Source organism: Fusarium falciforme, chromosome 8 (genome assembly GCF_026873545.1).
Source record: "Fusarium falciforme chromosome 8, complete sequence".
NCBI classification, from domain to species: domain Eukaryota; kingdom Fungi; phylum Ascomycota; class Sordariomycetes; order Hypocreales; family Nectriaceae; genus Fusarium; species Fusarium falciforme.
In genome coordinates this window covers 1,640,083-1,655,396 of record NC_070551.1, presented here as the reverse complement: position 1 = coordinate 1,655,396, position 15,314 = coordinate 1,640,083, and the positions used below count along the sequence as shown (strand labels likewise).

The 15,314-nt window shown below is 55.2% G+C and overlaps 6 protein-coding genes and 1 pseudogene across 7 annotated transcripts, besides 1 other annotated feature; 3 read left to right on the top strand and 4 right to left on the bottom strand.

The window, feature by feature from the left end:
• Positions 1-160: 160 nt before the first annotated feature.
• NCS54_01034800 (Hypothetical protein) lies at positions 161-1,841 on the top strand (the record flags this gene model as incomplete). Its single annotated transcript, XM_053155660.1, has 2 exons — positions 161-921; positions 983-1,841. 2 exons carry the CDS (start codon positions 161-163, stop codon positions 1,839-1,841), a joined length of 1,620 nt encoding a protein of 539 aa, XP_053011635.1.
• Positions 1,842-2,482: 641 nt separating this feature from the next.
• On the bottom strand, positions 2,483-3,227 carry NCS54_01034700 (Hypothetical protein; the record flags this gene model as incomplete). Its single annotated transcript, XM_053155659.1, has 2 exons — positions 2,483-2,582; positions 2,632-3,227. 2 exons carry the CDS (start codon positions 3,225-3,227, stop codon positions 2,483-2,485), a joined length of 696 nt encoding a protein of 231 aa, XP_053011634.1.
• A 532-nt stretch (positions 3,228-3,759) lies between these two features.
• On the bottom strand, positions 3,760-4,332 carry NCS54_01034600 (annotated as a pseudogene). The gene is made up of 2 exons: positions 4,010-4,332; positions 3,760-3,958 (listed from the first exon to the last, which is right to left on the bottom strand).
• Positions 3,760-4,332: a sequence feature.
• A 1,400-nt stretch (positions 4,333-5,732) lies between these two features.
• NCS54_01034500 (Hypothetical protein) lies at positions 5,733-7,397 on the top strand (the record flags this gene model as incomplete). The annotated part of the gene is made up of 1 exon (XM_053155658.1): positions 5,733-7,397. One exon carries the CDS (start codon positions 5,733-5,735, stop codon positions 7,395-7,397), a length of 1,665 nt encoding a protein of 554 aa, XP_053011633.1.
• Positions 7,398-8,171: 774 nt separating this feature from the next.
• NCS54_01034400 (Hypothetical protein) lies at positions 8,172-8,688 on the bottom strand (the record flags this gene model as incomplete). Its single annotated transcript, XM_053155657.1, has 3 exons — positions 8,585-8,688; positions 8,396-8,503; positions 8,172-8,328 (listed from the first exon to the last, which is right to left on the bottom strand). The coding sequence occupies exons 1-3, from the start codon at positions 8,596-8,598 to the stop codon at positions 8,172-8,174; spliced, it is 279 nt and encodes a 92-aa protein (XP_053011632.1). The 5' UTR covers positions 8,599-8,688.
• A 954-nt stretch (positions 8,689-9,642) lies between these two features.
• NCS54_01034300 (Poly(A)-specific ribonuclease) lies at positions 9,643-11,166 on the top strand (the record flags this gene model as incomplete). The annotated part of the gene is made up of 2 exons (XM_053155656.1): positions 9,643-10,071; positions 10,126-11,166. 2 exons carry the CDS (start codon positions 9,643-9,645, stop codon positions 11,164-11,166), a joined length of 1,470 nt encoding a protein of 489 aa, XP_053011631.1.
• Positions 11,167-11,887: 721 nt separating this feature from the next.
• On the bottom strand, positions 11,888-13,294 carry NCS54_01034200 (Hypothetical protein; the record flags this gene model as incomplete). Its single annotated transcript, XM_053155655.1, has 3 exons — positions 13,232-13,294; positions 12,617-13,156; positions 11,888-12,565 (listed from the first exon to the last, which is right to left on the bottom strand). The coding sequence occupies exons 1-3, from the start codon at positions 13,280-13,282 to the stop codon at positions 11,888-11,890; spliced, it is 1,269 nt and encodes a 422-aa protein (XP_053011630.1). The 5' UTR covers positions 13,283-13,294.
• Positions 13,295-15,314: the final 2,020 nt, after the last annotated feature.

The window sequence follows — 15,314 nt, the reverse complement described above, 5'->3', positions numbered from 1 at the left end:
ACGATACAGTACATTGCATTACATTACCACAGGCCTCGCCCGCCGTTAACTTGTCCACATTTCATCTGCCGAACCACCATCGTCGACCGCTCCCCCACGTCATAGCCGCTCGCCGAACGACTGAACCTCCCCTCCTCATCCGTTGTAGTGACAAGTCACCATGTCTTCCCGGTCGGGATCAAATTCCCACCGTCGCCATTCCCGAGAGCCTCACGATGACTTTCCGCCGCTGCCTCGACTGCCCTCTCTGCGAGCATTAGCCCGAGACCGAGACAGTCCCTCGCCGAGTTCGTCCAGCCGCCCTCAGTCCCGACATTGGTCAACCGCATCGCGCCGCGCCGAGCGCATCCGAAACCTCGAGAGCCGCACTCCGTCTGCGGGCTTTGACGACTTTGAACGTCCCATGGACGACGGCTGGCCGACATCTCGCCGCATCCGGATCGCCGCACCCGAGAGCAGCCGTCCCACCAACCTCGAGGACCTGGATCGTCACCTCGAGGAGGCCAACTCGCACCTGCGCGCCCTGCTGGACCTACAAAACCACCCCAGCCTCACTCCTCCGCTTGTGCCCTCCAACTACTCCCCGACCCTCCGCCCCCAGGACCTCCCCGACTCGAACCGACGACACAAGCGCCGGAAGCTGGATTCGGACCGCCTCACGCCCGCCTTCAAGGGCTTTCGCTATGGAAAGTACGGCCAGGTCGAGCCTGGCCAGCTCCGGATGGAGATTGTCAGTTGTGACGGGGGGATGTTCTCTAACGAGTCGTCGTATGCCGCCGAGAACATTCTCAAGGACGACACCTCGGTGTACTGCACAAAGGGCAACAGGTGCAATATAGTGTTGCGACATCAGGGTGCTACCGTCTTCACTCTGCGGGAGTTGGTCATCAAGGCGCCAGCGTCCATGAACTATTCACATCCGTATGTTCCTTTAGTCTTTGGCCATCCGTGGACATGACAGTTTGGCTGACTATCTGAACAGTGTGAGAGAGGGAATGGTCTTTGTGGCCATGGACCAGGATGATATGCTCAGCAGAACAGCACATTACCAGATTCAATACATGCCGCCGCGAGGAGGTGAAGAGTCAGGCTCCGGGGAGGGGGATTTCAGGGCTCTACAACCCATCCCGACCGAGACCATCTCTATTCAGCATCACGACAACGGTACCACGACCACAAGATACCGACCAGCATACTACCGCGGCAATAGCGACGACTATGAGCCCCGCCACCCTCAGATGCCGCGAGAATTTCTCTGGGATCTTCCCAACTTCCGTGTGACAGCAGAGTATAGCGACGACGAGGAGGACGAGTACGACGGGCGCCGTTTCCTCCGTCGCGCACCCAACCGCATAGGATCCCTCCCGTTCGAGACCCTCGACTCGGAATCCGACGACGGCGCAGAAATCTTTGACCCGGAGTACCTCGACGATCACCATCCCTCTCACTGGCGGCTTTACAGCAGCGCAGCTAACACCAGCGGATCCGGCTTCCCACCCTCATCCCGCCGCCGCGAGCGCGAACGTGAGCGTGATCGGGAACGCGACCGCTCTTCCAACAGCATGTCTCTGACCGAGGCCTGGGAAGCTCACAACTCGGCCACGCAAGAGGCCGTCCGCGCCGTGGGTGGTGGTGGTCTCCTCTCGCCGCACGCCCGCTTCTTCATCGAGGAGAAGAAGAGCAAGTGCACCATCCGCTTCGACCCCCCAGTCTCGGGCCGCTTCATCCTCCTCAAGATGTGGAGCTCCCACCACGACCCCGCCAGCAATATCGACATCCAATCCATCATTGCTCGGGGTTATGCTGGCCCGCGCTACTTTCCCTCTGTCCAGCTACGTTGATGGCGCCCCGCACCTGAGGAGAGAGATGCGGGATGTGCGTGCCTGAGTACGGCTGAATCATATGTGTACCGTGTTTGTAGGAATGACAATGAAAGCATATGACACGAGGATGAACGGTTGTCTCGGATGGGATGAGCGTGATCGACGCATTGCCATCAGCTCCCACCTTTGGCCGAACATGGGCTGAGAAAGCTCCATCCAATGAAGCCGGCATATTTTGCATTTTCCATCTGGTTTACAGTACTTGGGAGCAAACGAAACGAGACATGCATCATCTCGAAGGAATGGAACCCGCCGTCTGGCTGACGGTGTGGCTATGGATCGTGTATAGAGGAGTTCCGGATATGATTTAGCAAGGCATTGGAATGGGACTCAAGCCATGAGACATTCGCACAATACCATTATCAATTGTCAGTTAGAGAGCCAAGCTCAGCATTCACCGTGCAAGAACAATTATCTGATTCACTCCATCTCCATTTACTGCCATAATAGTGTATGCTGTCCGAATTAAGAAACCCATGCGCCAAGCTAAGGATACAAAGTCGAAATCCTCAAACTCCAATTGAAAGAGACTTCCATCCCAGAACCACCACCCGAGCTTCTCAACCCTCGGATCATGTTCCCCTGTCGTTCCTCGTCACTCAGGCACCACTTGTAGCGCTGGTTCGGCGAGAGTCCATGCCGAAATCAGTTGGGAGATCCAGAATAGCCCCAAGGAAAGTCAGGAAGATTCCAATGAAGCTGTATCCTAGTTAGTGAGTTCTGGCAGGACTGAGTGTACAATACTTACAGAGTGAGGTGAGCGAGGACAAGTGCTGCCTGGCCGATTGCGTAGTTGCTCTTGCAGACAAGCGAGAAGGCTCCATCGTTGCGGTACCAGCCGAAGACGAAGATAGGAGCAAAGGCGAGGACAATTAGGGCGATGACCCGGAAAACGTACCGGGGGAGGCGGCTGCCGAAACTTCTGCCTCGGGCAAAGACGAAGAAGAGCAGAATAGCGGTGGCAATCCAGGAGATGAAGGCAATAGTCGAGAGAAAGAAGAAGGGTAGCCATGCAGGATCGTTGGGGTCGAGCCGGAAAAGCTGAACGATGCTTTGGATGTCACGGTCATTTGGGAAGCGTGCGTTGGTCCGGTCAAAAGGCATCCTTCGGTAGTCATCGTCGTCGTCGCGACGGACGAGGCCTCGACCTTCCCGGGGGACGGCAACAAAACGCGATGATGTATCCGGCAGAGCAGACTCTTGCATCTGAGGCCAGTCTCCACCGGCAGTGATGGCAGCGAGGATGAAAGTGACGAAACTGCCAATGCTGAAGATGATGAGCAACGCCTTGAGGATGAGACGGATGAACCGTTGACTGGGGATATTAGGATCAGGGTGCTGCATCTTGTCCGAGGGAACTCTGGAGACGAGGGCTGAGTGCTAGCAAGGGGCAGATTTGGGAAGGTGAAAGCGATACTGCGGATGATGGTTTGGAGTTTGGATATCAAGACAAGATAAGCTGATGGTACTGGGCTGAATCTGATGGACGGCAGCCAAAAAGATGAAGATGAAGATGGATGATGGAAGAGAAGAGAGAAGAGGCGAGAGTGTGAGAGAAGAGCTTTTGTCTACCCATGGCGCGCTGAGCACCTTCCCATCCATCATCTCGAGTCCAGCTCTGGAAGTTGCACCGCACATGAGAGCTGTAAGTGGAAGGACGACTTGAGGGGATTAGTTATCACGGCCATCGTGCCTTCTTTGGTTTGCAGGAGCTCAGCACTACCTGCGAACAGCAACCCAGGCCTGTGACTGGAAGTGTTAGAGACGGATGATGATGCGATGCAGTTGGAGATATGCCCCTTTTGGCAAGCGGTGATGTCCTCGTAGCGGGTTGAGAAACTGGAGCTTGGTCTACACATTTTCTGCCTCTTGCGAGCTACTGTTCACAGGAATTCCCACCCGTCGCCACTGGAAGACAGAGACGGCCTGGCAGTTCCTCCTGTACCTGCCTTGCTACCTCTTGTCGTTGAACCGGTTCACCGTCTGAAGGCACCTGCCTCTGATGGCGGGAGGGGAAGGAACGCCCGCTCCAGCCACGACCGCATGCTCTTGCCCCTTGCGCAATGGACTTGGATCTACGAAGGAAGTCACAGAGATGACGTTGCTGCCAGTACCTACTTACCTACGTGATCAACACAGCCCATGGAGAGAGATAGGGCACCAGCTCGTGGCCGATCCAGGACGCCAAGGCTTCAAGCCGGTGTAACTGATAGAGCTGGAATTCGAGGCAGAGATAGTCCTTCTCTATAGGTGAGAGCTCGTGTGTTTTATGCTCGACGCTTGGCATCTGAGCTTGACGATGAGTGAGCAGATCAGTCCGGCCAAGAAGTGGATGTCGGAGAGTTTCGTCTTGGGAGCCTCGACCCTGAACAAGCTCTGATACTCCTGGTGCCTGTAAACTCCACTCCAGGGATGGACCATTCACCGTCTTGCCATGATGGAGAGCTTCCTGACGCCACGGGCAATTAAAGATCAGCCACCGGAGCACGGGATGAGGCATCGAGGGGTCGCTGTATCGTGGCGGCACGGTTCGTCAACTCAACGGGATCAAGTCTGTTCCTGCTTGGTGGGAGGGACTAGGGGGGCCTGGACTCGCTCAACAGACTTTTGAGAGGCACGAGGCTGAAGAATGGATGCACGACAAAGCCTGAAACTCAGTTGACGTTGACCAAATCCTTCCCGGAAGATGCATCGGCTGCAGGTTCCCGTGGTACAGGGGGATGTTGAGTTCGACCACGCGAGAGTGAAGAAAGAGGAGGGTCCAGTCCAGCAAAAGGAACGAGTAAGCATGCACACGCTGTGTAATTCTGCATGAATTAAGTCAGTTGTGCATTGTTGATCCTCCCGTATTGCTTATTTTGATGAGATGAATTTCAATTTCAGGGACCCAGCAAAGGGATACGATATTATTGATTCGAGCGCCAATAGTTGCTGCGCTGTGCTGTGCTTTGATGCAGCGACTATTGCTTCTTCCAGGGAATGAAGAAATCAATGAATGACTTCTAGGGCGATGTCCGCCTACGGTCCGCCGGCCCCAGCGCCAGCTGAGGCCCGAGAGACAGACAGAAACATCCATGGAGTAGCGCGCGTCGACATTCCTCAGCGGCCAGGGATCTGCACCCTTGGCGTACCCAAGCTTGGCTGGCTTTGGTAGGTAGCTTAGTTGTGAGACAATTCGAGACGACATTTTGCCCGCGTCTTTTCCGGAAAAGGCCTCGATTCAAGGTGATAGACGGCATCGCAGGTATGTGCATTGTATATGGATTCTCTCGAATGGCTCGTCCTCGTGGGAGCTATCCTGCCGGTGGCTGTAGGAATTGCCTGATGTGTACGTCCATCGTCGCCACCAAGACCACTACAACACTACCTTGCACCTACAGGCCAAAAGGACCCCTCCCCGGGCCCATCAAACCCATACCCGTCCATCCGCTTGAGAGCTGCTGCGCCTGTAGTTGGCTCTGTCTACTGTGCTGCACCTAGTTTTGCTCGCTTGCCCAACCGGACTTGGCCACGCGCAGAGACACTCGACGCCGGCTGTGTTTACCTACCTCCAATACCTGCCATACTTATCTAGGGTCCTCTCCACCAAATCCTGCTCTCCCTCGTCCATCGCCAACCTCCTCGTCTCTCTCGCCAGTTGCGTCTGTCTCGCTGCCTGTCTCTCCGCCTTTTCTACACGAAACAATCGACAAGAACCCACAAGTAATCACCCCAAAACAGCTGCCATCGCTGCTAGCGTCACTTCTACGCCTGTCTCACCAGCTCCGTTTCGCTGGACCCCTGCTCCCGTCAAATCTCCCTACACGCTATTCCGTGAAACCCCCCTTGGAGCCGAAACCTTAGCACATCATGCTACCTCCGGATGGGCTCCAGGGGCTCAACGATCAAGTCTGCCTCGACCAGGGCGAACTTCCTGTCGATTGCCGTTCTCAGTCAGATGCCCCGAATCCCCCGAACGCCCCTGCAACTCCTGTCTCCAAAGTCCGTGCCTCGACCGCGAGGAGACGTCTTGCTCTGACATCCAAACCCGTCAACACGCACCTAACGGAAACAATACCTCGCCGTCTCTCCACTGCCGTTTCCGAGTGTTCGTCATCAGCGCCTCTACCAACGCCTTCAACGTTTTCAGCACCTCCAACGCCTTCAACGTCGCTACCTGCTCCTCTGCCCTCTCCTCCTCTACCCTCTCCTCCTCTCGCTCCTCCTGTGGCCGCCCATCATCCCCTTAGCTCTGTCCGAAGACCCGATCCCGGACTCCATGTAGAACCTACCTCCCCGAGGCTTCACTCTCCTTTGCGTCACTCCGTGACCTTCTCCAACGACATCGACCTCGCGCCTGAATCACAGTTCCAGAGCCCTCCCGCCGGGCACGTTCGGCCCCAATTCTTCGACATGGCTTTCACCGGTGATAAGAGGACCACTACCCCCAGGTCCAGGACCAGTCTGCCTGCTGTTGTAGAGGAAGCTCCTCGAAATCGATTTCCCTCTTGGTTCTCTCGCGCCACTGTTCCTGCTCCCAACGCATCAGCATCCTCATCGACCCCAGCGGTTCCCGAAGCTCGACCACGCAGTGGCTCATCGGCGTCCAAGATTGCGGCCGCAGCTGCGCTGTCTCGATTCAACATCTTTGGCTCCATATCCACTCCTTCTACTCCTACCTCTCCCACCTACGGCGACGAGCTGATGAATCTCGACATTGAAAAGGGACTCTTTCCCAATGGAGCTCCTGTCGAAGGAAGCACATTTTCGCCATCCTCATTTAAGAACCTTCAGATGAATGCCACCGGACTGTTGAGCAAGTTCCAGGTGGCCTATCAACAACGCACAACCGAAGTCCAGGAGCTCAAGGCTGAGCGTGAGACGGAAGCATCCACCATTAACGACGCCGGGGAAAAGATTCGACAGCTTGAGAAGAAGCTTGATGACCAGGCCCGGCAAGCTGCAGAGCGCGATGCTTTCATCGAGTATCTGCTCAACCAGCTTGCTGACCAAAAGGACCGCGCAGATCTTGAAGCTGAGGCAAATCGCGAAAAAGAGTTGGCACCCTCTGGAGCTTCCACCATTTCCGAGGACCTGGGTATCGACGAGGATCGTCAAAGACGCTGGCGAAAGAGCACTTCGACCTCTTCTGACGACGGTAGCGTGGACGAAGCGAGCGTCTTTTCTCGATCCCGGAGCCCGACCATCTCTACCAGCATCATGTCAGCAGACATCAGCCCGGTCACGACCCCCACAATTCAGTATAAGCCAGTCATTATTGAGCCTCCACGGGCCAACCGCAACAGCAGCGCTCAGATGAACCCTATTCAGAAGCTCTTCAAGGGGATCACCAGTGAAGCGCCCAGAAATACAACCCTTGAGACCTGCCGTAATTGCCAAGGGCAGGAGGCCAGTATTGCTTGGGATACAGTCAATCTTCTCAAGGATGAAAACAAGGGGCTCAAGCAAAGAGTTGAAGAGCTTGAGACAGCTGTTGAGGGCGCACTAGATGTCGTCAATGGCTTGGTGTTGTGATGCCAGCCCCTGAGCTGCTGTCAAACCACTGTAACCTGAGATGAGACCCTTGACGGGTGCTCAATGGCGTTGTCACACGGTAACATGGCGTTCAAAATGCATCATGTCATGGCGGTGATTGTGAAACGAACCTTTTTATTTCTTTTGTTTATTGGTGTTTCTGAGGGGCTAAAGAACAAAGCCGGATTGGGTACACGGCGGCGTTTCAGGGCATTTGATACCATTCTGCACAGGTTGGAGGACCATTTTTACTCTCGTTATAGCATAGAGACGGGTCAGTCTCTCATGATACCTCTACCATTACTTATCCTGCTAGATGCAAAGACAATCTGGATACATTGACACTATCTTGGTGTCTGAGCTTGGAGCAACTGAATGCCTTGGTCTGTCTTGGTGAAATGAACAAGTGAACGACTGGCTGAGAACTGAGTGAGAAACCTCAAGCGGGGAGGTGACGAATTGACCTTTCCTCCTGGCGTAGAGGCCATACGTTTCACAAGACTCGGTTTGCCATAGGTGTTGCGTAGTTGCTGTGTGTCAACGCTATGTGGATGCGTCAATACCTCGGCATGCCCATGAGATCCTCCTCCTCCGACAAGTATAACCAACTCGCGTGCGGTATGGATTGGATCAAGATTTCTTTTCATTCCCTGGTTCCGGCGTCTGATCGAACACTCTTCTCGCTGGACGAGATATATGTACAAAACCTCTAACATCCCTCGCGATGCATGCATGCCATCTTTGCCCCCTCTTGGTGTCCCGTACACGCCCGCTCTAGTGGTGCTCCTCGCCGTGGTGGTGCTCGTCCTCGAGGAAGAAATGCTCGTATCCGCAGTAGGCAATGAAGGCGACGGTCGCGATACCGAGGCCGGGGAAGCCGTTCTTGAAGCGGTTCCAGCGGGTGTAGCTGCCCTGGTATCGCCAAGCTTCGCTGTAGGAGAGGGAATAGTCAGTACTGAGATCTCCATGGCCACATAGGAGGTCTAGGGGGCACTGACTTGCGCTCCCAGGGGTCGTATCGAGGTTGGCCGGTGGATTCTTGGAAGGCCCGCATGTTGAAGCCGGTGATGTTGGGCTTGGGCCCGCGCGAGGCGGCTCGTAGCACTCTGCACAGCGGACGGTCAGATATTCCAGTTGAATCATGTCAATTGACGAGGCCAATTGATAGGGTGGCGTGCGCGTCGTACCTCGTGGCAAGCATCGTGGGCTGGGGGAGAGAGATTCTGGGGGTGCAAGTTGAATCTGACGACAGGCAAATGATGGGCGAATGGAGAGCGAGCCAATTCGTCCTTACGGGCTAGAGTGATGGGCTGCCCGTCAACTGCAACTGGGGCTCTTTCCTCCAGAGACCCGGGCAGGTCCAGGCTCCGGATCGGAACAAAGTGCCCCGATCCTTCCGATGGCCCGTGCACGGACCACGCTCTGGGCTCGCTTCCAGTCTCCTCACCTACCTATCGACCTCTGTGCTGTGCCCTCGAAAGAGTCTCGTGCTGTTGGGGCAGAACAGAGCATATCATCATCATCGGTCCATTGCTTCACCCGTTAATCCCCCCTCTCTCGACCAACGTATCTACTATTCACAGAAAAATCCAACCAAAAATCCACCAAAAAACATATTCGGGATATCTGTCGTCAGACGCCGAACAGCAAACCCCGCGCGTATATCTATCGTCACTTTCCCTCCACCCACTCTCCACCATCCGACGTGGACTTGAGATCGATCAGCCGCCCACGCCGCTCCCGCACCGCTTGACGCCGTCCGCCCCCGTCGCAAGGCCTCGATCTGGCTTGTGCCGGTATCGCACAGATCGTCCGATCCACCTTTGTCACCTCAATGTTCAGCGATCGCGGCCGTCGAGGTAACACGTATCCCAGGAAGTCGTCGCGTTAGAAACCGTTGCAAGGGCAAGGTTAGGATCAATCCCAAGGTCAGGGACCGCCGACACCTGCAACATCTCAACCGCTATCGTGGAGACAACCACCACCAGGATTTGGACCACCGCCGAGAGCAGGGCCGCAGCCTCAACTCCAAGGACTTAACCCAGCGGCAGGACATTTTTCGCCGCACCAGTCTGCTCGCAACGGCCAGTCGTCGCGTCTGCAACCGCAAGCAGCCCTTAACCCGTCGGTAGGAGCCTTTCGCCCGCAACGACCAAACGATCTCGCCCGTCCTTTCTTCCCAGAGGCGCACAATACCAATAACCGACCCGCTCCTTTCAACCCGAGAAGCCCAATTCGTGCTCCCATGCCGCCGCCGCAACTCCGGGGCTTCAGCGGCGGGCCCGCCGGTGCAGCGCCCTATCATCAGGGTGGTTTCCCTTCACATGGTCAACCACAGGGCGGCCACCTGGGCGCCAACCAGTACCTGAACGCCAATGCGCAGCTCGGACCTTTCTCTGCTGCCAACAACAATGCCTTTACGGCTGGCCTGAACGGCCAAGGGTTTGCCGACACAGGGTTCGGAAGCCAAAGCGCAAGGATGGGCTTCCACGGCCCAGCTGGCCTACAACAGCCGCAGCATGGAGGGCAGGTTCACCAGAACGTCTTGATGGAGCACCCAGGGATCAGGTCGCACCCTAACAAGGGCAGGATACGAGAGGTGTGGAAACATAACCTACATGAGGAGATGGCTGTGTTGAGAGAACTGGTGGACAAATACCCCTACATTGCGATGGTGAGGCTCAGGTAGTTGGCGACATCTACGGGAACTTGCTAACAATCTCCAAAGGATACCGAATTCCCCGGTGTTGTCGCAAGACCCATGGGAGGGTTCCGGGGGAAGAGCGACTACCACTACCAATGTCTGCGAACCAACGTCGATATGCTCAAGGTTATCCAAATAGGCCTCACCTTCTTCAACGAGGACGGCGAAACCCCACCGGCACGACCATCAACAAACGACTCCGATTTCGGCTTGGCTGCTCGAAGAGCAGCAAGCAACGCCCCCTTCCCCTGCTCTTGGCAGTTCAACTTCAAGTTTTCCCTTAAGGATGACATGTATAACGAGAAGTCGATCGAATCACTCCAACAGGCGGGTATCGACTTTAGCTTGCTTGAACGCGACGGCATCGATCCCCACGAATTTGCCTCCCTCCTTATCCCCTCTGGTCTGGTGTGCTTCGACAATGTGCGATGGATCTCTTTCCACGGCGGTTACGATTTTGGCTACCTCACCAAGCTTCTTATCTGCACGCCTTTGCCCAACGACGAGGTCGATTTCGATACCAAGATGAAGCTCTACTTCCCGACAACATATGACGTGAAGCATCTCATGAAGTATGCCATCAAGCTACACAACTCTGGACTCCTCACACCAAGCGACCCCAGTAGTGCTGAGATCCTGCAAAAGTTTGAGCACAAGTCCGGCCTCGAGAACATTGCCGAAACCCTCAAGATTAAGCGCATTGGCTCGGCACACCAGGCAGGCTCTGACTCCCTCCTCACCGGCAAGGTCTTTTTCCAGATGCGCGACAAGATCTTTAGTAGCGAGATTCCGGATGAACACGTCGGCAAGGTCTGGGGACTGGGCTTCCCGGACTCAAGCGTTGTCATGTCTATGATGAACCAGCAGAACGCTGGCAACGATGGTGCGAATAATGGCAACGGTCAGACCGGAGGGCCAAGCACGCCCAACACTACAAGTGCTGGGCTTGCTACTACTCCTGGGCCCCAGGGCCACAACACCAACGGCATCACCAACACGGGGCCTATGACCCCTGGCGGTGGCGGTGGTGTGTTTGGCAGCTTTGCGTTTGGCGGAAACCGATGAGGGATAGACGCTTGCGGGAGCCTCTCCCCAGGCTAGGAAATATGTTAATATTCTCAAAGCTGCTCCGTCTTTTGTATTATGCCCCTTCGTTGCTTATACTCGTCTCACCAACCCACACCCTTCCTCCTATAATCACTGGCTTATCGCAATCTATACCTTGCAGAAGGAAGCGCACGATGAGACGGAGCGATGCCAACGGGAATTTTAACATGCTGTTGCTTATCACTCATAATATATTGCCTCGATGGCATCCACACCCTTCATCCAGTTCTCCTGTCACTACAGGGCTCTTGGGTTTTTCTTTGTTTCTGGGCATAGGATGTCGAGGTTGGGTTTTCTCTAGGGAGCACGGAAAAAGGTACGGATGGGAGGGTTGATATGCTGGTTCCGTGGTCTTGATGGCGTTGGCGCCACTGCTGTATCCTGTATTGTACGGTCAATAGGGGGTGTTTCGTCCATTGGAACATGGCTCTGTTTGAGTATCTCGACCAGCGTAGGTATTGATTGTTCTTGTAAACCTCGTGTCCAGACTTGTGAGCCATGATATGAGCTGGTGATTCGCAGGAACATACTGCCACAGCATCTTGTAGGCAGTGCAAAAAGCTTCAGTTTCGCTACGGTTGTGTGTATAATACATATGTTGTCTCCTTAAACGCCAAACCCAAAGATGTATGCAATACAACGCCCTGTCCCATGGACAAAATCTCAAATAAGCCCACACTCAAGTGATGTACACCTTCTTCAAGGCGTCAAGAGGATAGGTCTCGCCTGTCCGCAAGTCCTTGACTTGGTCCGCAGGTAGACCCGCCTTCTTGGCCTGCATCTCCAGACGATCTCTGCCGTAGACGCTGCCATTGGGGAGCAGCCGGAGGTCATGTTCGACATGACTCTGCGTGTGATGTGCGTATGGCACGTTGCGTGCGAGCTCGTTGAGCTCCGTGGAGCAGATGGGACAGACCCCATGGCCGAGCGTTGAAGCAGCGGCGGCGGCTGCTTCAGAGGGAGCGGGGGTATGAGAGGATGGCGTGGTATGCGATGAGGGTGCAGGAGAGTGAGCATGACACGCAGGGGTCTTCAAGGCGGATAGGCCAGATGAGAGGGCAACATGAAGGAGCGGGACGGCGGGCAGCGCAAGCAGCTGGTTATGCGTGGTTGTGAAGAGGTTGGCGAGGTCTGTCCAGCGAGAGGGCTTGTAAAGATCTTCGTATGCGGCAGAGGCGGGCGAGTTTGGTGGGATAGCGAGCAGACCACCCGCTTGCTGTACTTCGCGAGGGAAGGTTCCACGGTATGGAGTTAGGTGTTTCTTTGCGTGGGCGATGGCTTCGGCAAGCTTGTTTGGGGACTGGGAGCGGACAAGCTCGATGTACTGTTGGAAGCGAAGCATGAACTCGAGTTTGCTCTAGGAAAATGTTAGCTTGACCATGAATAACATCAAGTAATGAAGACGCACCTCCATCTTCCGCAGCTCTTTTTTGTTATCTGTGCACCATGCCAGAGCCTCGGTGACGCTTCCCTTCAAGAGGGCATCACGAATCCGGCTTGCGGCAACAAAGGTATCGACATCAACGAGATTCTCAATCCCACGCTGTTGCGCCAGTTCCTTTGCACTCTCGTTATATCCATGGCGCAGCAGATAGTCGGCCAGCAGGCGGTCCAGCCTCTTCCTGCTCCAGGCCTCGTACTTGACATCCTCCACCGAGTCGAGGGCGTAGAGCTCGTCGAGGTGGGAGATGCGGGCGGCGGCCTGGGTGTGTAGGCGGGACTCTTCTGCAGCGTTGGCAGAGAGCTTGCGCTTCACGCCGCGCATGCGGGAGATCATGGCGTCGATGTTTCGTAGGACATCTTGCTGGGACGCGCGACCGGAGACGGCGGCCGTGGCCGAGTCCTTGAGCAGCGTCTTGAGGGCCGAGGTATCCTTCTCGATGGTGAAGTGTGCGGCGCGAAAGTTCTTTCGGAGAAGCTCGGAGGGAAGCCGGAGTAGCGGTTGGTCCTAGTATCATGAGCGTTAGAGCTGGAAGATGGAAGGACAGGGCGGTGATGCTGGATGGCGAGAGGGCGGACGTACGAGAAGGAGATGCTCGTTATGTTTTATAGCGGAGAGTTCGTGGTCGCCCATTGTGAAGATGTGCTACAGAGGAAGAAGATAGGCGTTGCTAAAAAAGAAGAAAAAGACATGGGATGCCATGGAAGCAAGAGGCAGATGTCGAAGATGAGGTCAGGATCACAGTGGCTCCGATGATAGGAATCGCTCCATTGACGTTATCGCGAGGTGGGTTTCTTAGTGGGCGGTCCGGGGGAGCTCCAGTTCCAGGTACGTACCGCGTCCAGTGGGAATAATCATGCACTTCACTGTAGGTGAGAGAGCAGATCGCCTATGAATGGCGAAATCAACTTCTCCCCAGGAGCTGGACAGAGATTGGCATGGATCTTCTTTGCATTTGTCTAGGAACGTGGTTTCTAGAGTAACATTGCCCTCGGATGCACAAAGTGAGGAGTTGTCGAGTCCAGCGTCTTGGGAATTGGTGCGACCAGCTACTTTCGCCAATGTACGCATGGATAAGTACATGAGCAACTCACCCAACATCTCCATGATCTGAAAGCTCCCGAACGAACTATTTGGCATCAATGTATTTGTAAATACACTTTTTGCCGCTCATGTACTTGTACCGAAAGGCTCCCGCAGTTCCCAACATCGGCCGGGTGCATGCCGCAGCGGAGACTGACATGGGCTTATTCAAGTTCCCATGGATGGATCTTCTGGATAGCAACAGCTGGCTTACTACGCTACCTACGCCATGTCACTCCATCAGCAACTTGCTGTGACTCCTCAGTCGCCGGGATCCCGCTGTGACACCCAGCCTTGGGTGCTGAGGCTTGAGCCGTCTTGCCCATAACCAAAAAGCCCCCATACCGGGAATCGATCCTGAGACAGCAGAGTCCATCTTGGGCCACGGCCTGAGCCATGATTCACGATGAGATCCCGTGTCAGATGAGCAGAGGGCCCGGTTATCTTTAGGACGCAATCTGTTTCACCTCGTTGGCGTCAAGTGATGTTTGCCGGATGGATCAGGTGATTGATTGCTAGGCTGGGCTCCTCATTCTCGCCGGGTCCCTTCCCCCTCTCCCCCTCCAGATGGTGTGGTGATGGGAAGACGTACGACGATCGATCCCTATTGGCCCGTGCGATTCCTCTTCCCGCATTTGGGAATCTGGGCGGGAAGGCTTGACATGAGGAAGAGGAACCGGAAAGTGTAAAAGGAGGATTTCATTTGAAGCGCGGCGGACGGGCTTGGTGCAGCGGTCCTTGAAAGTACTTAGGTACGTCAAGTTACAGTGCAGTTACCCGCGTCAACCCAAGTCACTTGATGGGGGCGAGCATGGTTGTTGGTTCTCTTTTGGGTGTAGAGACCCTTGTTGAGGGGTCCAAGAGAGCAGGCAGGTTTGCGTGTTGGCTCCAGCTATTGAGGCAGTGAATGCCTCGGGCCGTCGAGGCTTGTTGCGTTGCGTGGGCCAGGCGAGTAAGTACATGGACATGTATCGTGCTTGCTGGGGATGTACACGGGGATCGAGGGGGAACAAGTAGCCAGCAGCGAAGGGAGAGAATCACATCTATATTGACTTGAAGACGAGGTCATCAAGCAAATGTCATCACCTTTTCATCGCGTTGATCTGTTTTCTCAGCTGTTGCCTTCTCGTTCCCTGGCTCTTTCCCACACTCAGTGCGCCTTTCCGCAAAGGCAACCACCCCATTTCGGCCATATGTGGCACGCCCGCTCCTCTCATTGGCCGCGCCCTCCCTTGGTTCTCTGCCTCAGGCATCATCTTGCCAGGCCACCTCTCACCTCACCCGCATTATTTATCTTACCAGCCTCACCCACTTGCACGTGTTCACCCTCTTCCTCCGCCGCGTGACCCGACTCGTTCGCCCAGCAGTACCAGCCAGCCCAGCCCAGCCCGCGACCTCGTTCGCGCCAGCAAAAGAAGCGCCCTCTGGGCGAGATTTCAATCTCCTTGTCCTCTTCCCCCCTGGTTAAAACATAAAAAGACCCCGCGGGTATTCTCCGAGCGCGTATCGAGACCTTCCCTCCCCTTTTTCTTACCCTCTTATTCATTTATTTCCGTTGGAGTTTGGTTTCCCCCCAAAGAGG